The sequence below is a fragment of the Zingiber officinale genome, chromosome 4A, assembly GCF_018446385.1.
Source record: "Zingiber officinale cultivar Zhangliang chromosome 4A, Zo_v1.1, whole genome shotgun sequence".
In the NCBI taxonomy this organism is placed as follows: Eukaryota; Viridiplantae; Streptophyta; class Magnoliopsida; order Zingiberales; family Zingiberaceae; genus Zingiber; species Zingiber officinale.
Window position 1 is genome coordinate 32,762,568 of NC_055992.1, and position 26,996 is coordinate 32,789,563.

Below are 26,996 nucleotides of genomic sequence, written 5' to 3' on the forward strand. Positions count from 1 at the left end.
TTATTGGTTCTAAGCTTGTACTTTTATTTTCTTCCTTTGTGATCCACTGCAATGAGTTTAAAGAAACAATCCTCAACTTCTCATCTTCTTTTTACACTCACGGCATATACTGTGGTAGATGGTGGACCATACTAGTTATAATTGTTTTTCTGTGTTTCAACTGACCTATAACCATACATCCAAGAAATAATTCTAACTGTAGACAGTATTGATCAGATCATTACTAAAAAGTAGAGACTACATTTCCATGATAGTATATAGGCAGAGGCCACTAGATGGAGTGCCAGTTATCAACCTTAACATGTTTGCTTTTAATATAGAAGTGTAGATCTCCCTGGGACTAGCAATCCAAGCTTCATAAGAATACCTTATGACAACAACTTTCTGAAATTACTATCTAGCAAGGTACACGCAATCTTTCTCATTAATTTCCCGTGATGGAATTAAAATAATAGTTATAGGTAATTCATTAACTTGTCTTCTTTAATTGTAGCACATCTTCTTGTACACACCCCTCTTTAGACACTAAAGCGTGGTCATTCACCTCACTTCATCAATTTGATGTTGTTTAGACATGTCTTAACCATCTTAAGCATCCATGTAAATGCCCGAATTAAAAAAAAAACCGTAAGTATGTTGCATGTTAACAACCCAATGGTTAATCCCAAACAACCTTTGAAATAAAAACATCTAAATCTGAAATACTAACATAATGGCAGAAGGATCTAACTTACATACCTAACCTATACAAATTTCCTTTCTTTGTTCCCTTTTTGTGACCCACGGCTTCAACCTCAAAACAAGCTTCTTGCGGCATACATCATTATCAAACATATTATATTTTTCAGAATCATCCCTTGAACCTCTTTCTGAATCAACCTACCCGTTTAGTACAGCAGAACCCCAATGCTACCATTGAAAGAACTCACTTAAAACTTGTATCAAAACTCAAAACATGAAACTAAGTAGCATAGAATCCGATCAAAAACATAGAGCACCTACAATCTGTCCCAAGCTTTCGGGAAAAAAGAAAGAAACAAGAAATAACACCTCGGAGCTATCCTACTGCAGGTGAGTAGCAACTCACCTTCGTTTTCTTGGACTTACAACCGAGAAAGAGAGGCTCTAGGGTTTCGGGTGAGCTCCAAATCCGGCGTTTCCTCGCATCCGCGTGCTCCCCTTGACGAGATGGCCACGAACGTGTGAGGATCTCGTGAAAACACCCCTTAGCCGGTGCCGGAGACGAAGCCCTAGCCCTGGCTGCGTTTTCACCCGAGAGCATGAAACGCCGACACCGCGTGAAAGAAGAGAAAGGGTTTCGGGAGAAAATAAATTTCTCTCTTAACTTATCCCTTTTTATAAAGTTATTTCTGTTATCAACCATTGCTTATATTTATTTCGCACCTATCCTTTTCACGAAATACTTGCGGCTCAGTTGGTTGGCCATGTTCTGCTTAACACGCAACTCGTGGGTTCAAACCTCGGCTTGGCCCTTTTTCTGCAACCTTTAATCTAATTTTATTTCTGTTCCTAAATACTGCTTAATACCAATTTATTTCCATATTTAATTAACAATGACCGCTGGTAGAGTTGGTTGGCTACATCCGATTAAGATCAGGTTCAAGTCCGAGGTCTTGGGTTCAAAACCCAGCTTCAACATTTTTCTTTCTTCTTTTTTTTAAACTTCTTCCTCTTGGTAAAAATACCAAACGAACTCCAAAAATTACGTAAAAATACTCTAAAAATTCCTAAAAATCTCTAGAAATTTTCTAAAACATTTATAGATTTTAATAAGGTCTTTTAGAACTCTAAATCAAGAAATTTGGGGTGTTACATTGAAAATATAGATCGGGTGAGATGACTAAGTAATTAAAATCAAATTGATAATTAATTCAAATTCAAATTTCAAAATAATTTAAAAATCCTTTCAAAATGAATTTCAAAATTATTTCAAACTCAATTTCAATATTATTTAAAAATCATTTCAAACTCAATTTCAAAATTATTTAAAAATCTTTTAAAAATCAATTTCAAAATTATTTAAAAATCTTTTCAAACTCAATTTCAAAATTATTTAAAAATCATTTCAAAATCAATTTCAAAATTATTTAAAAATCTTTTCAAAATTATTTAAAAATATTTTGAAACTTAATTTCAAAATTATTTAAAAATCTTTTCAAAATTAATTTCAAAATTATTTAAAAATCCTTTCAAACTCAATTTCAAAATTATTTAAAAATATTTTCAAACTTAATTTCAAAATAATTTAAAAATCTTTTCAAAGTCAATTTCAAAATTATTTAAAAATCTTTTCAAAATTAACTTCAAAATTATTTAAAAATCTTTTCAAAATTAATTACAAAATAATTTAAAAATTATTTCCAAATTAATTAAAAATCTTTTCAAAATTAATTTCAAAATTATTTAAAAATCTAAATTATTTAAAAATCTTTTCAAACTCAATTTCAAAATTATTTAAAAATCTTTTCAAAATGAATTTCAAAATTATTTCAAACTCAATTTCAAAATTATTTAAAAATTATTTCAAAATTAATTTCAAAATAATTTAAAAATATTTTCAAAATTAATTTCAAAATTATTTAAAAATCTTTTCAAAATGAATTTCAAAATTATTTCAAACTCAATTTCAAAATTATTTAAAAATCATTTCAAAATAATTTAAAAATCTTTTCAAAATTAATTTCAAAATTATTTAAAAAACTTTTCAAACTCAATTTCAAAATTATTTAAAAATCTTTTCAAAATTAATTTCAAACTTATTTAAAAATCTTTTCAAAATGAATTTCAAAATTATTTAAAAATCTTTTCAAACTCAATTTCAAAATTATTTAAAAATCTTTTCAAATTGAATTTCAAAATCATTTAAATGTAACGACCACCTTTCTTACTACTTCTACTACTTTCTAAGGTGACTGTTATTTAACTATTAACTCTACTTAACCGGTATGATTAAAAATCACATGGAAACCCTACCGAAAAATTTCGACAGAGTCTCTCCTGTACTGGTGACCTTAAATTGATATACAAACACTATATACACAGCCATAGGCGGCTAGAACAGATAACAAACTCTCACGCAGTTATATAAGTGTCAAAACCAAAAGAAAACAATACCACAAATTATCACACAAGAACACAATTCATCTACTATGTCCTAATCACATCAAAATAACATATACTGTCTCAAATATTCCTAACATAGCAAAAGAAAAAGAAAACTAAAGGAAACTCCTTCCTAGTCCTAAGGCTTCCATAATCCTGACATCACACATCCTTCGACCACCTCCTTGTCGCCTTCCTTTCTATATCGTTTCCTTTCCTGTATCTGCAGTAAGAGAAAATGCAATCTATAAGCAAAATGCTTAGTAAGCGCAATCTAACTCACAAAATCACGATATGCATGAGAATATACTGAAATCTAAAACTGAATGCTTAAAAGGAAATCTACTCATGCTCATCTTCACTCCTTCATCCACACTTCTGCACTAAAGAGATTACACTACTTACTTCATCATAAAATAAACCAAAATCACTGCCGGATCAACCTCCAATTAGCCTAATAAACCAATACTTAATCCAAGTCATTCTGTGTTCATTGCCTATTAGCAGAACAAAGGAAACTAAAATATTAAAGATAAACTAACTTTATATATACTTGAAATAAAAGGGCAGTTCGTTGCATAGATACATATATAAACTAAAACTGAAAATCTACAACTGAAATATTTTCATGAAATCTGAAACTAACATGCTCCAAATTAATCTAACTCGTTCTAAACTGCAAGACTTCCTCAATTCTGTACAAACACAATCAAACAGCGTGCCTAAAGAATTCCTCAATTCTTATCATATCATGTAAAGAACATCTTTAACCCGATTGAACCTCACAAATCTACAAAGGAATATACTTGAAACCTCTTAATCTACACCAAAAATTTCCACAAGCAAGGAAAGAACCAAAATGTTTCTTATCTTCTAATTCTTTTATTATAGAATGCCTCGACATTTCTTCGAGCACTTGGCGTGCCGTTGATCCCAAATTCTGAAATTTAGAGATCCTATCAAGACCTTGGTCCTTTCTTTACTTATAACTACTTATAATCTTCTAAAAAGATTTAATGAAACACATGCTTTAAATTAAAGAGCTATTCTTGCTCGTTAAGGAAGTAGTAAACTTCAAATCTGCACTCTAAAGAAACTAAACCATATACTCGTGCATACCTAATAGCAAAAAAAACTGGTCATGCTCAACTCATAGCAAACGTAACTAGAAAATATACTCTTATTGAAAATCTGCATTTGCTAAAGAACTAAACTAAATCTACACTTAATGAAGAACAAAACTGAACCACTAAAGAACAAGATGAAAAATTCTGCACTTAAACTCTAAAGGGGTTGTTCGTGACATTTACACCATAATATTCAGCCAGCAGGTTCCTCTCAAAGGTTTGGCAGGTGAAACATACGAACATAGTTGAAGGTATGATTGGAATTAACACCAATTTGGCATGTACATCTTCTAATGATAGTAATGATTCCTAACTCATTGCCTTTAATTAATTATAGGTGCAAACACTATAATTGTCTCAAATTAACTTGCCCACATACAACAAAGGAAATCCAAGACAAAGAAATCAATCCTGAACAGCCCAAGGAAACTCTATACAGCAAAGGAAAGTCTAAACCTCAAAGGGAAGCAAAACCTAAGCTTAAGATCTGTTCATGCTCAGAAAATTAGCAAAGAAATCCACACCCAATGCATGACAGACCTAGACTGAAGTTCTAAAGCCATAAGCGGGTACGGATTATAGCAAATGAAGCAATCAAGCACTCATGCATTTCCCACAGCATGCTACTGGAACCGGAATCCAGGACAGAAATTAAACACCTAAATACATGTGTACATTACTAAAAGCATGCTACTAGAACTTCCAAAAACAAGAACCCTAAAAGCATGGCAATTAAACTTATCCGGTACTAACTTAGAAGCTAGCAGGAGCCTTTCTACAAATACACACAGAGTATCTAAAGAAGGAAGCAGCCCTTTGTTATTTGTTCATTATTCTGGTAAGTAATTGACCTTTTGGCTATTAGAATATTTGTGAATTTGGTTTCCCATTTCTTGAATCACTCAAATTTTGATGCTCTAGAAAAGTAATTAAGGTTTCTTGTGTCATTTTAACAGATTCCTCTGTTCAGTGGCACGGCAAGAAAACCCAACAAAGGAATTACCACTGTAAACTCAAATTTCAGCCCACGGCAAGGAACGAAAAGAGGTTTCTCATTGTCGAGAATAACGAAATCTGAATTCAAGCTATAAAAAACTTGAGGTATAAAACCCACATGCTTGATCTTTACCCATCCTGTTCTTCCTTTGAAGGTCACGACAACAAACCCTAAACTAACCTTCTTCCCAGAAAAATTCGGAACACAAAAGGAATAGAAATCCAGAACTATCCTACTGCAGGTGAGTAGCGACTTACAACGTGTTCTTGGATTCAAACCGAGGAGGAAAAGGGGTACTAGGGTTTGGAGACGGTGAAGATCTCGGCAGCTTCTTGGTGTTTCTGAGCTCCCCTCGTCGAGGTGGTCACGCACGGGTGGAGACCGGCCGGAAAAACCCTTCGCCGACGCCGGAGATCGAGCCCTAACGCCTGCTTCTTCGTTTCCGCCGCAAGAGAAAAAAACGTCGTCGGGAAAGGAGAAGGATTTCCGGGTTCGGGAAGAAAAGAAACCTAAGTCCTCTTTTAAACTAGGGTTTCAAATTATCAACTATACCTTAAATAATTTTACTATCTATTCTTAAACAAAACCGCCTGTAGCACACTTGGTTAGCCAGGTTTTAACCAAGTCAGAGATCTCGGCTTCGATTCCTCAACCGCGCACATTTATTTTACTGTTCCTAACTACTACTTAAATATATATCGCTCCATATATGATTAAGAAAACATCTGTAGGCCAGATGGTTGGGTTGAGTTCGTTAAGACTCGGGTTCGGGTCCGTGATCTTGGGTTCAAAACTGGCTTCAACATATATTATTATTATTATTTTTACTTCTTCCTCTTGGTAAAAATACCAAACGAACTCCAAAAATTGTGTAAAAACACTCTAAAAATTCCTAAAAATCTCTAGAATTTTTCTATAGCATTTCAAAATGTTTTTGAATTATTTTTGGAGCTCAAAATGAGGAAATTTGGGTCGTTACAATTCCCCACACCTTATAAAAAGTTCGACCTCGAACTTAGAATAATTCTAGATCTCTCTGTCTCATACTGTCCTTACGCTCCTAAATAATTTCCTCACGCTTCTGATTTTAAATAACTTTCACTAATGGTACTCTTTGTTCCTTAGTCTCTTAACTTCTTGGTCCTCTATCATTCATATCGAATCATATCCATTAGTGGTCCTTGCAAGGCCTGTTATAAAGTCTCTGGAGACCATAGGTGCACTGGTCACACCAAATGGCATGACTACAATTTCGTAGTGTCCATATCGGATACAGGAAACTGTTCTGGACTCTTCATTCTCCTTTCACTTTCAACTGATGGTTCCTAGAACGCAGATCTATTTTAGAGAACACTATTGCCCTCTTTAGCTGATCAAATAGATTATCTATTCTGGGAAGAGGGTACTAGTCCTTAACTACTACTTTGCTCAGTACTCTAAAATCTATGCACGTCCGTATAGATCTATCTTTCTTCCTACTGAACAACTCTGGAGCTCCCTGTTACGCTCCGCAAGTGTACGGAAATGTCGCAAGTAATATAAAAGATTATCGTATCCACAGGGACTGGAATAAGCACTAGAAATGTCTCAATGCGAATTAGCTAAACAACTATCCAATCGTTTCAAAAGCAAAGTAAAGGTAAACAAATCTAATCTTAAAGATCAACAAACAAGAGTCTAGTGTTTTGGGTTATGATAAAGGGAGATTCTAGGAGTTTCAGTTTCTTTGTAAGATTTCTTGAATGTAAATGGTTCACCAATTCTTATCCCTCAATTGCCAAACATGTATAAAGTTGCCGGTTCTCTCTTGCAATAGACAACCGGCTAGGGACTGAGAAATGTATCTAAATAGGATTAATTAGACATGAACCTACGTTGTCCTTACACAGAAGCGCACCTATTACTATGCCTTCCTCGGATATCAACATAGAAGCCCACAACTTATTAATCTATCAAGATACAAGAAACTAATCACAAGATCCATCCTACTCTCTTGAATATTCCCATTTCCTCTTCAAGATTATCTCTCAAACGTCCTTACACGGGCTTGCACCTGTCACGTGGATCCCTCGGATGATCGAGTGAGAGTTTATCTTTACAAAGTCCACAAGAAATCCAAACAATCAATCAAGAATGAGAATTAAGCACAAATCACCATTAATCATTCAAGATCTAATTGATACAAGCAAGTCAATGTCATTGAAACAAGAAAGTGGCAAATCCATTAGAGATTACATCAATCCATCATACAAATACTCCCTTAATCCTAGAATACAAGATCTACTCCATGAATCGAGGAAGAAAACCCGAAGAAATAGAGAATACAAGCATTTCTTAAATCCCCAATCCAAGAAATCAAGAAGAGGGGGAAAGAGAAAACTTATCTACGAAGAAGCCTCGTCTTCGGATCCAATCCTCGCTCCGGAGTCGAAATCGTCGAGATCTCCCTTAGAATCACCCAGAAATCCTCCCAAGAATGGGAGGAAACCACCAAATCTTGCTTTCTCCCAAAGGGGGAGAGATCCCCTTTCAATTCATGAAGAAGGGTTTAAATAGAGGAGGGAATCGGGCGCCACACGGCCCCGTGACACGGCCGTGTGAGATTCACACGGCCATGTCCAGTTCCCTCTCTGCCAAAGCTGCACGGCCGTGTGACTCCACACGGCCAGAACCCTTCTGCTCTCTGGAAATGCTACACGGCCGTGTGGTGCACACGGCCACAGCCTGCTTAGTCTCTGGAAATGCTACACGGCCGTGTGGTGCACACGGTCGAAGCCTGCTTGGTCTCTGGAAATTTCACACGGCCGTGTAGATCCACACGGCCATGTAAGGCTTCTGCTCTGGTTGTCTTCAAATCTTGACACGGCCGTGCGAGGTTCACATGGCCATGTCATCTTCCTCTTCTGTTGGTGCCAAACTCCACACGGCCCGAGCTCCATACCAGTGCATGGCCGTGTGAGGCACACGGCCCGGTGCTTTCTCCCTTTGTTTCCTCCAATGCATGCCCAAAGATGTAGATTCTTCACCAAATCGACTCCTGTGTACAGAAAATGCACAAAAAGCAGATCTCCGAACCAAAAGAGTAAATTGCTAAAAGGAAAGCTGGAAGTATAAAAATGCATAGATCAAGCATGCTCAAAATATGTAAATGTGCGTAAAAACATGCATAAAAGAGTATATAATCTACGCACATCACTCCCCGGGGTGAATGACTAAGGCGGATAGAACCCTTGTCAAGTAGCTCCTAAAATTGTTCTTGTAACTCTTTTAACTATATTGTAGACATTCGATATGGAGCTTTTGAAATCGAACTGGTATAAGGAAATAACTCAATTTCAAACTCTACTTCTCTGTTGGAAGGTAGTCCAAGTAACTCTTCTAGAAATACCTTTGGGTATTCGCAGACTACCCGAATGTCTTCCTGCTTGGATGTTTTTTGTTATTATTGTCCTTCTAGTTCTAATTACTTAACTGGGGCTTCTGACTCCCCACTGTCTTGTCCTCTATCTTAACATATAGTTATGCCAAGAATAATACCTGATATCTTCTCTATCCTTTCTAAACATACTTATGTATATATGAATATAAGAGAAACAAAACTAAAATTGTCTCTATTCTTTTAAGCATATGTATCAAAACATAGAAAATTAAAACATGAATTTTCTTCTTTCCTAAGCACATATAAGCAGATACTCTATACTGCAAATAATAAAGAAAGCATAAAAGAAAATTAAATACTTTCTTACTTGAAGACGGCAAGGATGGTGCTGATGTGTGATGCTGGAGAATGGGAACTGCTCTGATACTACTGTAACGACCACCTTTCTTACTACTACAACTACTCTCTAAGGTGACCGTTACTTAACTATTAACTCTACTTAACCGGTATGATTAAAAACCACATGGAAACCCTACCGAAAAATTTCGACAGAGTCTCCCCTGTACCGGTGACCTTAAACTGATATACAAACACTATATACACAGCCACAGGCGGCTGGAACAGATAACAAACTCTCACGCAGTTATATAAGTGTCAAAACCAAAAGAAAACAATACCACAAATCATCACACAAGAACACAATTCATCTACTATGTCCTAATCACATCAAAATAACATATACTGTCTCAAATATTCCTAACATAGCAAAAGAAAAAGAAAACTAAAGGAAACTCCTTCCTAGTCCCAAGGCTTCCATAGTCCTGGCATCACACATCCTTCGACCACCTCCTTGTCGCCTTCCTTTCTATATCTTTTCCTTTCCTGTATCTGCAGTAAGAGGAAATGCAATCTATAAGCAAAATGCTTAGTAAGCGCTATCTAACTCACAAAATCTCGATATGCATGAGAATATACTGAAATCTAAAACTGAATGCTCAAAAGAAAATCTACTCATGCTCATCTTCACTCCTTCATCCACACTTCTGCACTAAAGAGATTACACTACCTACTTCATCATAAAATAAACCAAAATCACTGCCGGATCAACCTCCAATTAGCCTAATAAATCAATACTTAATCCAAGTCATTCTGTGTTCATTGCCTATTAGCAGAACAAAGGAAACTAAAAGCTTAAAGATAAATCTAACTTTATACATACTTGAAATAAAAGGGCAATTCGTTGCATAGATACATATATAAACTAAAACTGAAAATATACAACTGAAATGTTTTCATGAAATCTGAAACTAACATGCTCCAAATTAATCTAACTCGTTCTAAACTGCAAGACTTCCTCAATTCTGTACAAACACAATCAAACAGCGTGCCTAAAGACTTCCTCAATTCTTATCATATCATGTAAAGAACATCTTTAACCCAATAGAACCTCACAAATCTACAAAGGAATATACTTGAAACCTCTTAATCTACACCGGAAATTTCCACAAGCAAGGAAAGAACCAAAATGTTTCTTATCTTCTAATTCTTTTATTATAGAATGCCTCGGCATTTCTTTGAGCACTTGGTGTACTGTTGATCCCAAATTCTGAAATTTAGAGATCCTATCAAGACCTTGGTCCTTTCTTTACTTATAACTACTTATAATCTTCTAAAAAGATTTAATGAAACACATGCTTTAAATTAAAGAGCTATTCTTGCTCGTTAAGGAAGTAGTAAACTTCAAATATGCACTCTAAAGAAACTAAACCATATACTCGTGCATACCTAATAGCAAAGAAAACTGATCATGCTCAACTCATAGCAAACATAACTAGAAAATATACTCTTATTGAAAATCTGCATTTGCTAAAGAACTAAACTAAATCTACACTTAATGAAGAACCAAACTACACCACTAAAGAACAAGATGGAAAATTCTGCACTTAAACTCTAAAGGGGTTGTTCGTGACATTTACACCATAATATTCAGCCAGCAGGTTCCTCTCAAAGGTTTGGCAGGTGAAACATACGAACATAGTTGAAGGTATGATTGGAATTAACACCAATTTGGCATGTACATCTTCTAATGATAGTAATGATTCCTAACTCATTGCCTTTAATTAATTATTGGTGCAAACACTATAATTGTCTCAAATTAACTTGCCCACATACAACAAAGGAAATCCAAGACAAAGAAATCAATCCTGCACAGCCCAAGGAAACTCTATGCAGTAAAGGAAAGTCTAAACCTCAAAGGGAAGCAAAACCTAAGCTTAAGATCTGTTCATGCTCAGAAAATTAGCAAAGAAATCCACACCCAATGCATGACAGATCTAGACTGAAGTTCTAAAGCCATAAGCGGGTACAGATTATAGCAAATGAAGCAATCAAGCACTCATGCATTTCCCACAGCATGCTACTGGAACCGGAATCCAGGACAGAAATTAAACACCTAAATTCATGTGTACATTACTAAAAGCATGCTACTAGAACTTCCAAAAACAAGAACCCTAAAAGCATGGCAATTAAACTTATCCGGTACTAACTTAGAAGCTAGCAGGTGCCTTTCTGCAAATACACACAGAGTATCTAAAGAAGGAAGCAACCCTTTGTTATTTGTTCGTTATTCTGGTAAGCAATTGACCTTTTGGCTGTTAGAATATTTGTGAATTTGGTTTCCCATTTCTTGAATCACTCAAATTTTGATGCTCTAGATAAGTAATTAAGGTTTCTTGTGTCATTTTAACAGATTCCTCTGTTCAATGGCACGACAAGAAAACCCAACAAAGGAATTACCACTGTAAACTCAAATTTCAGCCCACGGAAAGGAACCAAAAGAGGTTTCTCATTGTCGAGAATAACGAAATCCGAATTCAAGCTATAAAAAACTTGAGGTATAAAACCCACATGCTTGATCTTTACCCATCCTGTTCTTCCTTTGAAGGTCACGGCAACAAACCCTAAACTAACCTTCTTCACAGAAAAATTCGGAACCCAAAAGGAATAGAAATCCGGAACTATCCTACTACAGCTGAGTAGCGACTTACAGCGTGTTCTTAGATTCAAACCGAGGAGGAAAAGGGGTTCTAGGGTTTGGAGACGATGAAGATCTCGACGGCTTCTTGGTGTTTCCGAGCTTCCCTCGTCGAGGTGGCCACGCACGGGTGGAGACCGGCTGGAAAAACCCTTCGCCGGCGCCGGACACTACAAGAAAATGTTCATTCAACAACACTCAAACGACAACGGTTTTATGTTAAACTGTTGTCTTTTTACCTTTTAACAACGGTTTTAATAAAAACTGTTGTCTTTTAGTAGTTTTTTTTTCTTACGACAACGGTTTTTAAAAACTGTTGTCTATTTATGTTTTTTTGGGTCTACGACAACAGTTTTTAAATGCTATGACAACAGTTTTTTAAAATTGTTGTCTATGTGCGTTTTTTTTTAGGATTATGACAACGGTTTTTGAAAACCGTTGTCTATTAAGTGTTGTTGAATACCCTTATTTTTTTTCCTTCGCCGTTTTTTCCCTTCCTCATTTTTTACCGCCGCGTTTTTTCTTTCCCTCTCCTCGAAATTTTTTGCCGCCGCATTCCCCCCTTTACCTTTTCGATCCCTAAGGATTTTCGTCCAACCTATGATCTCTTCACCTACTTCACATTTTTTTTCCTCCTTCCTCTCCAAGCCCTAAACCTGTTGCCCCTTCTCCTTTTTTTTTCCTCGTGCTCGTCGTCCCCCTCATCATCGAGATGGACCGAGAGCAGCAGATCAACGATCTGGAGATGCAGTAGTCTGCCCTCCTCGGTGCCCCCCGGCGACCCTGCCTTCCTAAAAGGGCACGCCTGAGACAGAAGCGATCCAACCCCATGCTTCGTTTGGCTTTAAGGTAGTCGGATTTTGTTTGATGAGCCACAAATACTTCAGTTTTCTTTCATGTTGATTTGAATCATGTTTTGGATTTCATGGAGGGTGATCCCATTTGGTTGTTTTCAGTGACTCCTTCTGACGAACGTAGATTTAGGGGAAAAGATAGATGAATTTTGATGCTATCCTCCGATTGCCTAAACAATTGATCTTGATTGCTGATCTGTTAATAATTAGCATTTGGGCGTCTTGTATTGTGCGGCAGTGAGTATACTGTTAGATGAATTCTTTGCTCATCAAGAATAGAAGTGTTATTCTTAACAGATATGCAATCTGCTAGTTTATCTTGCCCTTTTTGTGATTAACTTGCTCTTTTGTACCATCATTCTTCTTCCATTACAGTTTTTATGACTTAAAAAACTGTCTTTGTTTTCAGATAGTGATGGATGCTGGATCTTTTTTTCGGTCCATCTCGATGATGAGGGGGACGACGAGCACGTAAACAAAATAGACCTGTATCCTTTTCTTCGCTCGATTCTTTCATTTTGATGCTTCACGTAAGTTTGAGCTAACGCTTGAGTCAATATAGGTTAAAAACAGGTGGGCCGGCAAGACTATTGTGGATCTCTTTACGGAGGAGTTCAAAGGTGTCAGTATTTTTTTTCCCCCCACTTTCAAACTGTTAGGTTGAAGCTTTTATTTGAGAGATCTTGAATTGACTTGTTCTGTTTTCGTTTGAGAAACCTTTCATTTAAGTGACTCTAGAGTTTGACTTTGTTACCAAGAACAGAGTTTGTGTGTGGACTTTCAGATTATGTAGGTGTTGTTGAACAGTTTTGCCTCCTTGTTATCCATTTCTTCTTTATTGTTGAATAGTTTTGCCTCCTTGTTCGCTCTGAGGCTTCTGCAACTGCAAAATTGTAAAGTGAAAGATATTTACCATGTCAATAGGTAAATTTATAGTTGCCTCCAAATCCTGAAACATCCATTTTCGTCTTAAATCGTGTGTTTCTATAATGTCAACTAGTAGTGTAGTAGTAATAAGAGAGTTAGATTATATAAACATAGTTCATGTTGACTTTGAAAATCTTCCTTTCTTGGACATTAGATTTTGTTCTTTCTTGTTTTTGTTTTTTTCCTTCATATTGATGTTCTTTGTTACTACCTTAATTCTATCATGTTCATCAAGATAACCTATTTCTATCTTCTTGTTTATGTTGCAGTAGCAACATACAAAATGTTTCTATTTCTATTTCTATTTTGGTTCTATCCACAGTCCAAAAACTGAGTGCTTTGTACATGGTCATCATCATACAGCTACATACCCATTCTTGAGATACACTTTGTCACATGTCATCTTCTATTATTTGGCGTGTTTCACATTTTCCTCTCTTTATGCAGGAATGTTCCCTCAGTGATTGTAAACTATAGCACTTCAGCGTCCTCAATTTCTTCCAGTGTATGTTTTTCATTGTTGCTTTCTCTTTCTTTTCAGCTCCTTATTCTGTCCATTGAGATGCATTTAATTCCATGCAGGAACCAGCCACAACACTCCAATTGGAGGTCAAAATTCAGATTCAGCAGGCCAAGGAATTTGCAGTCTCGCAGGCTCAACAAGAAGGATGTTTGGGGAATTATAGAAGTTTTGATTCGCCATTTGGAAGCTATGGATTCAGTGAGGGCGCAATCAACCTGAAGCAGCGTCCTGTGTTGGTTGCTGCATCAATAGGAAGCTATGGAGCATATCTAGCAGATGGTTCTGAGTACAGGTGCATCTTGTTAATGCTGCTCGGGACTACAGTATGATATGGAGGTTTTCATTAGATGATCATGTGATTGTTCTGTTTGTAGTGGAAACTATGGCCAAGAAATTACTGTGGAAATCGTCAAAGATTTTCACAGGAGAAGGCTTGAGGTTCTTTCTGAAGCTGGAGCTGATATAATTGCTTTTGAAACAATTCCAAATAAACTTGAAGCTCAAGTATCTTTTGATGTATTTGTAGAGCTAAGCAATGGTTCCTGCTCTTCCTTCGTTACACATTTAGGTACTTGGGGTACTCAATACCAAAGAGTAAAATGGCGCAAATAGTTGAGGCTTTGGATAAGATTTAGCTAAAATAGAAATTCAGAACAGAGTTTGTTACAAGAATCTACTACAAATATTAAGAAGCTTGATTTTAGTGGAACCCTAGACTTGAGATTCTTATTTTGCTCAAGATGTTCCTTTTAGTGGATCCTAATTATGACTTCTTTTACAGGCATATGTTGAACTTCTTTTGGAGTGTGACACAAAAATTCCAGCTTGGTTTTCTTTCACTTCGAAGGATGGGATCAATGTTGTTAGTGGAGATTCTATGGCTGAATGTGTTTCTCTGGCTGATTCATGCAACAAAGTCATTGCTATTGGAATCAACTGCACTGCACCTAGATTCATCCACAATTTAATTCTCTCTATTAAGAAGGTAATACCTATTGTACAGTCATTCTTTTTCTCTTTTTGTTTGGAATGAAGCTTAATGCTCAATTCAGAAGGAATCCATCATTGATACAAAATTTGACAACTTATTGATCTTAGTTAGTATTTCAGTCTTGTGACTTCATATTCTGTATTCCTTGTGACTTCATATTCTTGTGACTTCATATTTTAGTATTTATTTCTTGATTGACCATAAGTTATGATGTAGGTTATTGAGGATATGTCTATACAAGTCAATGTACCTGCTCTAGCAATGGAAGAGGCAAAAATATCTTTTGGAGTTGTCTTTTAGTTTATGGTAAAAACAGTTTCGAGTCACTGAAATACAATGGTTTTGCAGGTTGCTCCATTGGCCGTCTCAAATACGGCTATGCTTGCCCCTGAGGAGATTTTTCATGGAAAAGGAAACATCAAAGAAGAGGCAGAGTTAACAAAAGAAGAGAGGAAAAGGAGACGGGCCAACCAGAAAAGAAGATTTCGCAGATTGAAAGGTATCCTTTATTCGCTTATATTTATGGTTCTGCTTATTTTCATGCTTGTCTACAATCTGTGCATAATGGTCAAAAAAATTAGTGGCGAACTTGTGACAGACATGATCCACCACTTAGAATTACATAGTTCTTGTGCACAGGATTGTATAATTTCATTCTGCTCTTTTTAGGTGTCCTCAAGAGTATTGGGAAGAATGCCGACAAGCTAAAAAAATGAAGAGACTTTAACAAATTAAGGAGCACTAGGAGCTGCAATCCCTCCTCTTCACCGACATCTAAATAGAAAATCTTGTGTTATATTGTTCTACCTTTGTTTTAAAAATGTTATCATTTTGTTGGTTGCTTATGAAATTTTGTTGGTTGCTTATGAAATTTCTTCATAATGTTATAAATATTATTTTTGAATGTTAGAAAATTGTATATTAAATTTTATTTTGAAATTTAGTATTTTGAATGATTTATAATATTGGAAAATTGTGTATTAATTTTTTTTATTTTTTTTCTAAAAAAGACAACGGTTTTTCACCGTTGTCGTAGATAGTTTAAAACTGTTGTTGAAGACCCTGTTATTAAAGGTAGACGCTCAAAGACAATGGTGAAAAACTGTTGTCTTTGAAGGAAAAGACAACAGTTTTTCACCGTTGTAAAAAATGTTGTCTTTGCCTTCAAAGACAACGGTTAAAAACTGTTGTCTTTTGTCACCCCTTTTAACAACACGGCCTTTAACAACAGTTCAAAATGGCCTACGACAACGGTGAAAAACCGTTGTTGTTTGACTTTTTTCTTGTAGTGCCGGAGATCGAGCCCTAATGCCTGCTTCTTTGCTTCCGCCGCGAGAGAAAAAACGCCGTCGGGAAAGGAGAAGGATTTTCGGGTTCGAGAAGAAAAGAAACCTAAGTCCTCTTTTAAACTAGGGTTTCAAATTATCAACTATACCATAAATAATTTTACTACCTATTCTTAAACAAAACCGCCCGCAGCACACTTAGTTAGCCAGGTTTTAACCAAGTTAAAGATCTTGGCTTCGATTCCTCAGCCGCGCACTTTTATTTCCATTTCATTTTACTGTTCTTAACTACTACTTAAATATATATCGCTCCATATATGATTAACAAAACATCCGTAGACCAGATGGTTGGCCTGAGTTCGTTAAGACTCGGGTTCGGGTCCGTGATCTTGGGTTCAAAACCCAACTTCAACATATATTATTATTATTATTTTTTTACTTCTTCCTCTTGGTAAAAATACCAAACGAACTCCAAAAATTATGTAAAAATTCCTAAAAATCTCTAGAATTTCTCTATAGCATTTCAAAAATGTTTTTGAATTATTTTTGGAGCTCAAAATGAGGAAATTTGGGTCGTTACATTAAAAATCTTTTCAAAATAAATTTCAAAATTATTTAAAAATCTTTTCAAACTTAATTTCAAAATAATTTAAAAATCTTTTCAAAATGAATTTCAAAATTATTTCAAACTCAATTTCAAAATTATTTAAAAATATTTTCAAAATTAATTTCAAAATTATTTAAAAATCTTTTCAAACTCAATTTCAAAATTATTTAAAAATCTTTTCAAACTTAATTTCAAAATTATTTAAAAATCTTTTCAAAGTTAATTTTAAAATTATTTAAAAATCATTTCAAACTCAATTTCAAAATTATTTAATAATCTTTTCAAAAATAATTTCAAAATTATTTAAAAATCTTTTCAAACTTAATTTCAAAATAATTTAAAAATCTTTTCAAAATGAATTTCAAAATTATTTCAAACTCAATTTCAAAATTATTTAAAAATCTTTTCAAACTTAATTTCAAGATAATTTAAAAATCTTTTCAAAATGAATTTCAAAATTATTTCAAACTCAATTTCAATATTATTTAAAAATCTTTTCAAAATTTATTTCAAAATTATTTAAAAATCATTTCAAACTCAATTTCAAAATAATTTAAAAATCTTTTCAAAATTAATTTCAAAATTATTTAAAAATCTTTTCAAACTCAATTTCAAAATAATATAAAAATCTTTTCAAACTTAATTTCAAAATAATTTAAAAATCTTTCCAAAATTAATTTCCAAATTATTTAAAAATCTTTTCAAAATTAATTTCAAATTATTTGAAATTCAAAACTTATGTTTTATATCAACTGCAAAGATAACTCCATCTCACGCTCACTCATATGTTAAGCATGCTTGTTAGTCTAGAATGAGTTAGATGGAAAGATAGGAAAATATTTTTTTTCTTACCTCTCATGCTTGGACTCCTGAACTCAAAAAATTTATTAAGTCATTAATTAAGGGGGAGTGATTTTGAGTTGGTTTTAAAATTAGTTTTTCATTAAAATAAAATTTTGACTTGACCTCAAAATTAAAAACTATTTTTACTTATCTTCAAAAATTCAGGTTATTTTTAACTTAACTTTAAAATTAAAATTATTTATGACCTGACTTTTAAATTACAACTCTTCTAGAATGTTTTCAAAGCTAATCCTTTATGTAAACCCTCTTTAAGCTAAGTACTTAATCAAGTCTTCTTTAACTAAGCTTAGTTAGACTATACTTTAAACTTAGCTATTTGGTAAGAAGTTTTTTCAAGGCAATCATTTTTAAGCTGAATATATAGCTAAGTTTTCAAGTTTAGCTAAGTACTTTTTAAAGTTATTTTTTAAAAAAAAAAACAAAAACAAAAAGGGAATTTAGCTAAGTGTCTCTCAAAGCAATTGTTTTCAAAATGCTAAGTATTTTACAAAGCATTCTCAAAATTTCATCAAAACAATTTTTTTTGAAAAACTAAGTCTTTTTAAGGTTAAATACTTAACAAAACAATTATCTTCATAAGTTTAGCTAAGTCTTTGATAAAAGTATTTTACAAGTAAAAATCTTAGCTAAACTGAGTCTTGATCAAATTTTTTTTGCTAAACTCCCTCTTTAAAAACTAAGAATTTAAAGTATTATGATTGTCACGCCCCAGAGGAGTCTCTGTCCGAGAAAATTTCGGCAGCATCTCCCCTGTACGGTGGACAATCTGAAACTTTTCTACATCCTCATATACCTCAGCCACAGACGGCTGGAATAATAACAATAAATAAAAACAATCACCACGCAGTTTATATAGATATTCAGCCTCTGGCTGTCACAACCACACAGTTAATAATAGTAATCACAAACTATAGTACTCTGACTCGAAATCCACCCTACTCAACTACACTCGTAAAGCTCAAATCCGACGAAACTCACCTCTTCTGCCGTCCAGGCAGGCATGTAGTAAAAACATATCGAATAGAACATCCATCAATATCAAAAGAAAAACATACGATGTCCAAGTATCCAAATAACCAAGTACACACATAAGCAAATAAAAACCAAACCAAATGGTAAATAAATCCTCGAGGTCTGCAGGGATCTAGCACTACGTGCAGTGAGGACTAGCGACTGGAACTCCCTCCGGACAGCATCAACCTGAAAATAACAACAATGGAGGCGGGGTGAGTCCAACACTCAGCAGGTACAATTGATATGCAAAGTAAAGAAATAACACCTAACACTAATCATGCGTACAGTCTCCTGATATAAGAAAGATAAAAATATGCATCTGAAGTAAACAGGAGAGGAACTGTACTAACCAGGACCTGAGTATAAGGACAAACAGTCCGAGTGGTATAGGAATCCTGTATGCATGTCAAACATAGGTATCCAAACAATATGCAGCATATAAATGCAGCAAGCACAAACACAAGCAATAAATGCATCATGCATATGATGCCAATGGTGCGTCCTGGTCACCCCTGACGCCAATCGATCATCTCACACACAATAGTGAGGCCGAGTGGGTAGGGCTGTGACAACCGTGCACTCTGTCGTCACTACTCCTGATGAGTGACCGAGTGGACGGGATGCTGTCGGAATACACCTATCCTCCTACCCCAAATCATAAATAGGGGAGCGCAATGCTCTCATCTCCCGGTACTCAAAGACGGGGAGGAATCCCTGCCGGATAACACGTTGTGTCACACTACCCATGAGCGGACCAACGGTGCCTAACAGAGTCCCTGCTGCAACACACTCAGCCTGAATCGACCACTAACCCATGAGTGGTGGTGTGTGCAGATCCATGTAACTGGCGATGTGCTCAACAATAATGGAGCGGACTATCGCACAGCATGCAATCATGCAAATGGTGCATGGCACTAACCACAAAATATCCTGACCTAATCCACATGTATATAAAAATGCATCATAGGTCAACGAATCAAAACAATCCAAAGGTACACAGAAGGTATAAAACCTAGGTCCTGAACATGGTAAAGCATGGTATATCACTACCCCCTATAAGCATGTATAAACAAATAAAGTATACATGGGATGCAAATCAAGCAATCAATCAATCCTGTATCAGATATTGGGTAGTGACTAACCGAAACAAATAAAGGACATAATTAATGCAACATGTTAATTTCATTACTAAGCATATCAAAGACAAAAAGTCAAAAGTACCCGCCTCCAAAATAGAAATGTCCAATCTGACTCCGAGATACTCGTCTCGCGTCAAGATCTTGTATATTAAACATAAGGTCTAGTTTAGCTAATTCTATCATACCACAATTAGCTAAATTAAATTCTAATCCAATTTAAGAAATTCTAAATTGGATCCAACTAATCAAACCAATACGCTTAACAAACTGTAATTAAATAAAACCAGTGGATCCACTAGGGTTAGTTCCTTAACCCTAATCATCCTTGCTTAAGGATTAACCTAACAAATGAAATATCACTCACCTGAGTTGAATGTCTCAGTCGAATCTCACAGCCACTAGTTTGTACTGATATCAAAGAGTTGTTGGCTGGAAATTTCTGCCGTTAAGGAATGTTAGCTGCTGGAAACAAACAAACAAACCACATCAACCATTTTCCTTCCAAATCATGTTCCAAAACATAACCTGAACACTTTACCCCTTCCTTTACTGCCACTGGGCGACAATCGAAGGCAGAGACGACAGTCAGAAATCGGGCGGCGCCAGCAACCTATAGTCGAAGTCGATTGTTGAGGTCAGTGGCAGCACAGAGGAGAGGAAATCAGGAGTCGGCCCAACCTAGGGCAGAGGAAATCGTGGTTGTGTAGGCTGTGGCTAGGGCCCGAACACCAGAAGGGAGCTTGGACTGTCGGCAATGGTGCTCGGATCAAGAGTCGGCGGCGGTGAACTCAACAGCGAGGGCTCGGCTAGGGCACGGGGTGGTCAGCAGTGGCGCCGGCTCTGTCCGGTGCGGCGACGACACTCTGCAAAGGAAGAGGCGTCGGCGGTGTAGCTCAGATCCACCGCACAGTGGTCGGCGCTCGTTCTAGGGTACGGCTGTGCGGAGGAGAAGTGGGGTTCGGCTCGGTAAAGAAGAGAAGGAAGAGAAGAGGACTAGGGCTCGACGACAAAGAGAAGAGGAAGAGAACTGCCGAGTGGTGGTTAGGGCGTGGGAGCGGCGTCGGGCGCACGTGGAGAGGGAAAAGAATCGGCGAGGAGAAAAAAAATAAGAGGAAATAAAGATAAAGGAAAAAGAAAAAGAAAAAGAAAATAAATCTTTTCCTCATTAAAACAGGGTAGCCTAAACAGGCTTTTCCGGACCCCGTTTTTATCCCCGTGAACTTATCCGTACAAGCTCCGAAAAATTCCCGAAAAATTTCCAAAAATTCCGGAATATTCCCTTATTAATATTCGCCTATTTTCCAGTATTTTACATTTTCCCCCACTAATAAAAATTTGGTCCCCAAATTTCGTTTCTACCATCAGCAGGTACTAACAACAGATATAAAGTATAAATGCTGAACGGTAAACAAATCACATACCTCATGTAAAAAGATGGGGATATCGAGCTCGGATAGTATCCTCGAGCTCCCAAGTAGCCTCCTCGTCCGAATGATGCTGCCATCCGACTTTAACCAGCCGGATAGTCTTGTTCCGCAACTGACGCTCTTTCCGGTCGAGAATCCGTACCGGAACCTCCTCATATGTAATGTCAGGCTGAACTGGAACTAGAATATCTGCCAGCACATGCATCGGGTCGGGCACGTATCTCCTCAGCATCGATACGTGGAATACACCGTGAACGCCTGACAGGGACGGTGGTAGTGCCAGTCTGTAAGCTACCGCTCCGATCCTCTCCAAGATCTGGAAAGAGCCAATGTATCGCGGAGCTAGCTCACCTCTGAGGTCAAATCTCTCCACCCCTTTCTTGGGTGAAACTCACAGAAATACATGGTCGCAAACGGAGAACTCTAAGAGTCTAAGTCTCCGATCAGCATAACTCTTCTGGCAGTCCTGTGCCTCTGACATCCTCCGTCTGATAGTACGGAACAACTCTGCCTCATGCTGAGCTCTATGAGGTCCCAACAACTGGGCCTCCCCAACCTCACCCAGAGGGTGGGTATCCGACAAGACCTACCATACAACGCTTCAAACGATGCCATCCGGATAGCCGAAAGAAAGATGTTGTTGTAGGCGAACTCCACCAATGGCAGATGGTCCTCCCAACTGCCTCCGAAATCCATTACACACGACCTCAGCATGTCCTCTAGAGTCTGAATGGTCCGCTTTGACTATCCATCTGTCTGAGGATGAAAAACTACACTAAACAGAGCTGTGTGCCCAAGGCCTGCTGCAGACTCTGTCCAAAAACAAGACATGAACCGGGGTCTCTATCCGAAATAATAGTCAACAGAATACCACGTTATCTGATAATCTCCTGGCAAAACAGATCTACCAATAGATCCAGGAAATCAGTCTTCCGGATCGCTAACGAGTACGCGGATTTGGTTAATCGATCAACGATTACCCAAATCGCGTCATGGTCTCGTCGTGTCCTCGGCAAACCTACCACAAAGTCCATAGTAATGTGTTCTCATTTCCACTCAGGATTAGGAATCTGCCGAAGTAAGTCGGCAGGTCTCTGGTGCTCAGCCTTTATTTGTTGACAGACAAGACATCTAGCTACAAAATCTGCGATGTCTTTCTTCATACCGTTCCACCAATAGGAACGTCTCAAATCTCGATACATACGGGTCCCACCTGGATGGATCGCAAATCGAGAACGGTGAGCCTCCTAAAGTAGCTCCTGTAAGACCGGATAAGACTGAGGTACGCATAATCTGCCTCGGAAGTATATAACACCCTCCTTGTCTCGTGTAAACTCACTCTGCTGCCAGAAGCTATCTGGCTGCCAATGGAACGTAAATACTGATCTCCAACCTGGGCCTCCTGAATCCTCATCCTAATCAAGGATTGAGCAACCATGGTAACTAGAATACCCTGCTCTGTCTGTCCCTGCTTCGCAAGGCCTAACCCGGAGAAACCCTGAATCCAATCTGTGACCACAACTCGGTGGCAAGCTAAAGTCTCTCTAGACTTCTAGCTGAGTGCGTCGGTAACCATATTAGTTTTCCCCGGGTGATAGTCAATCGTACAGTCATAATCCTTCAGGAATTCCATCCATCTCCTCTGTCGGAGATTAAATTCCTTCTGGGTAAAAATATATATTTGAGACTCTTATGATCAGTGAGAATCTCAAATGTAATACCGAACAGATGTTGCTGCCAAATCTTCAAGGCAAAATAATGGCAGCAAGCCACAAGTCATGTACTGGGTAGTTCTCCTTATGCTCCTTCAACTGCCGAGAAGTAGGAGACTACCCTGCCGTGCTGCATCAAAACAACGCACAAACCATGTAGAGACGCGTCGGTATAAAGCACGAATCTGTCCTCTTCAGAAGGAAAAAACCAAAATCGGAGCTGATACTAGTCTCCGCTTCAGCTCCTAGAAGTTGATCTCATAATCCTCAGTCCAAGTGAACTTCATGCCTTTCCTGGTCAAGCGTGAAAGTGACATAGCAATCCGAGAGAAACCCTCAACGTATCTCCGAAAATATCGAGCCAAACAGAGAAAGTTGCGAGCCTCTTCTATAGACTCCGTCTACTCCCAACGGTAACAACCTCGATCTCCTGTGGAACCACGGTATACTCCTACTGATGACCGTGTGTCTCAAACATCTCACCGAAGACAATCAAAATACGCACTACTGATCTGCGCATATAGATGTTCCCATCGAGACAATCTCTAGAACTATGCAAAGATGATGTGCATAACTCACCGCGGATCCGAAATAAATCACAACATCGTCAACAAAGATAATTAATAGAAACTGATCCAAACATCCTCGAAATACCAAAATCATCTAGTCTCAGAAAACATCTAAGGTTCTGCAAGCCTTAATGATAAAACCAAGATACATAATGTCTGTATCACAAACCTTCCTAACCATAACACCCCTGACAATAAATCTGCAATATAATCATCAACGATATAAATCCTCTAAGCATAGATCCTCCAGTGTGAGAGCAACGCTCCATCACAGAAAATACCACATATGTGGGAGCAACGCTCTACCACAAGAAATCCTCAATATGTAGGAGTAACACTCCACTACAAATAATCTATAACATGTATCTGCAATAGATATGGGAGCAATGCTCCGCTACCAGCAATCCGAAATATGTATATGTGGGAACTCCGCTCCACCACAAACGATCCATAAGTGTCCAAGGCACCTAACTATCCAACTAGAGGCTGCACGAGATCACTCAACCACATATCATTGTGGGCAGCCAAAGGTATAAATAACCTAGTAAACAAATCAAACTCATCCTCAAATCTATCAACATCGTAGTGAATCACTCACTGATAAGAATATGGGTTGACAGGGTAATCCAACAAATAACATAATGCAGACACTCTACATCCTGCATTCAACATAAGTAGAATCATGCTGCTACCAACAATACACCTGACACACTTGCTCACACAACATATGTGTGATCGACATAATCCTCCCATTTGTACACACCAAACGCACTCATAGCAGGTATAAATCAGTGTGATACCTCCAACAATACCTACCGAACCCATGTGCATATATCAACATAGGTATAATCGACAATACACCTCAAACAACCTCACATGGCATATATACACCTATGCCAAGAGTATAATCAACGTAATATTTCCAACAAAACCTAATAAACACAAGTGCATCCACAAATCAAATATAATCAAAAAATACCTCGAATATTACACCGAACACATCTGCACATATCACAACTCAAATTAAATCAATAAGATACATCCAATAAAACACTCAAACATATGTGCACATTTCACAACATAGTTTTTAATTGACAAATACCTCCAATAAACAATCAGACATGTATATCTAACCACTCGGGTATAATCTACTAGACACCCTCAAAAATCATATGTATAAATGTGTACGACCCAAAAGACAAAGTCAGAATTCAAGAACATCGAGACACTCTCATTTTTATCCTCAAAAATATCAGCCCACATAATATCAGATGAATCAGTCTCTACTCCCCATGAGAGCAAATTAACATTCAAAACATCAAATCACTATTTATCAACATAGTCCAATATCAGAGGAAGTAAACATCAATTTTATCATCCTGTTAACTAACCACAACTAACTAGATTTATTAAAATCTCATACACACACTTAACCGTAAACTCTCTAGCACCCGATCTATATCTGATCCCCAACTATAATCATCAAACCTGTGAATATCATACATGACACTCACTATGTCACCATCAAGATAACCCAAATAATAGATCATCAAAATAATTATCCACTAATAGATCATCAAAGCAAATATCTAGTAATAGATTATTAGACAATCACATAACATTTACTCTCATAAATCATTAGAAATCAACACATCACAATATCTGATCTCACAATGTTCCTCAATCTCAAATCATTCTCAACAATGATCAAACATGATAACTCCCCAAATGACCAATTTTCATCGTAACGGATATCCTAATATCCAAAAGATATGAGTATAAAAACTCTACTGGCTAAGTCAACAGGAATATGTAGGTATCATCCATTAGCCAGCTAACAATAGCAGAGGCTGGTATGTGCCTCCATCTCCTACTAGTAGTAACAATAGCTAAAACTACTTATGGTATGATGGAAATAAAAATCATCAGAGACTATAATCCTTGATCTCTATTAAGGTCAACCCTGCTCAATGGCTAACCCATCACATGTAATATGTGTAAAGATAAAGTGCTAATAGATGTCCTAACTATCATAAAATAAACATCATACCTATTTGCCGTCTGGAGATGTTCCATCGCTGTCCAGTCCCCAACTTCTGACCTCAAAATTCTGAACGAGAAAATAGCCGGAAATCCATATAAATCCGAAACGGAAGTCCGAAACATAACCATAACGGAAATCAGTACAAACCGAAATAGACATCCAAAAATCCAAAACACCAAAAGCAGGTATCCATAACCTGCTCTGATACCAATAAATTGGTATCAGATAAATCTCGAAAATCCATAATACAAAAATCCAACAAGTATCGCCAAACTTGGCGCTCTGATACAAAGTAAATAAATTAGTATCAGGTTATCCCAAACATCCAAAATACGAAAACAAAAGATCGTATAACTGTGCTCTGATACCACTAAATTGTCACGCCCCAGAGGAGTCTCTGTCCGAGAAAATTTCGGCAGCATCTCCCCTGTACGGTGGACAATCTGAAACTTTTCTACATCCTCATATACCTCAGCCACAGGCAGCTGGAATAATAACAATAAATAAAAACAATCACCACGCAGTTTATATAGATATTCAGCCTCTGGCTGTCACAACCACGCAGTTAATAATAGTAATCACAAACTATAGTACTCTGACTCGAAATCCACCCTACTCAACTACACTCGTAAAGCTCAAATCCGACGAAACTCACCTCTTCTGCCGTCCAGGCAGGCATGTAGTAAAAACATATCGAATAGAACATCCATCAATATCAAAAGAAAAACATACGATGTCCAAGTATCCAAATAACCAAGTACACACATAAGCAAATAAAAACCAAACCAAATGGTAAATAAATCCTCAAGGTCTACAGGGATCTAGCATTGCGTACAGTGAGGACTAGCGACTGGAACTCCCTCCGGACAACATCAACCTGAAAATAACAACAATGGAGGCGGGGTGAGTCCAACACTCAGCAGGTACAATTGATATGCAAAGTAAAGAAATAACACCTAACACTAATCATGCGTACAGTCTCCTGATATAAGAAAGATAAAAATATGCATCTGAAGTAAACAGGAGAGGAACTGTACTAACCAGGACCTGAGTATAAGGACAAACAGTCCGAGTGGTATAGGAATCCTGTATGCATGTCAAACATAGGTATCCAAACAATATGCAGCATATAAATGCAGCAAGCACAAACACAAGCAATAAATGCATCATGCATATGATGCCAATGATGCGTCCTGGTCACCCCTGACGCCAGTCGATCATCTCACACACAATAGTGAGGCCGAGTGGGTAGGGCTGTGACAACCGTGCACTTTGTCGTCACTACTCCTGATGAGTGACCGAGTGGACGGGATGCTGTCGGAGTACACCTATCCTCCTACCCCAAATCATAAATGGGGGAGCGCAATGCTCTCATCTCC

At 37.1% G+C, this 26,996-nt stretch overlaps 1 protein-coding gene across 1 annotated transcript; it reads left to right on the plus strand.

Moving 5' to 3' along the window:
• Positions 1-14,131: 14,131 nt before the first annotated feature.
• LOC121972336 (homocysteine S-methyltransferase 2-like) lies at positions 14,132-15,056 on the plus strand (the record flags this gene model as incomplete). Its single annotated transcript, XM_042524017.1, has 4 exons — positions 14,132-14,256; positions 14,339-14,468; positions 14,746-14,949; positions 15,000-15,056. Coding segments are annotated over 4 exons (516 nt in total), but the record flags the coding sequence as incomplete, so codon positions are not given.
• Positions 15,057-26,996: the final 11,940 nt, after the last annotated feature.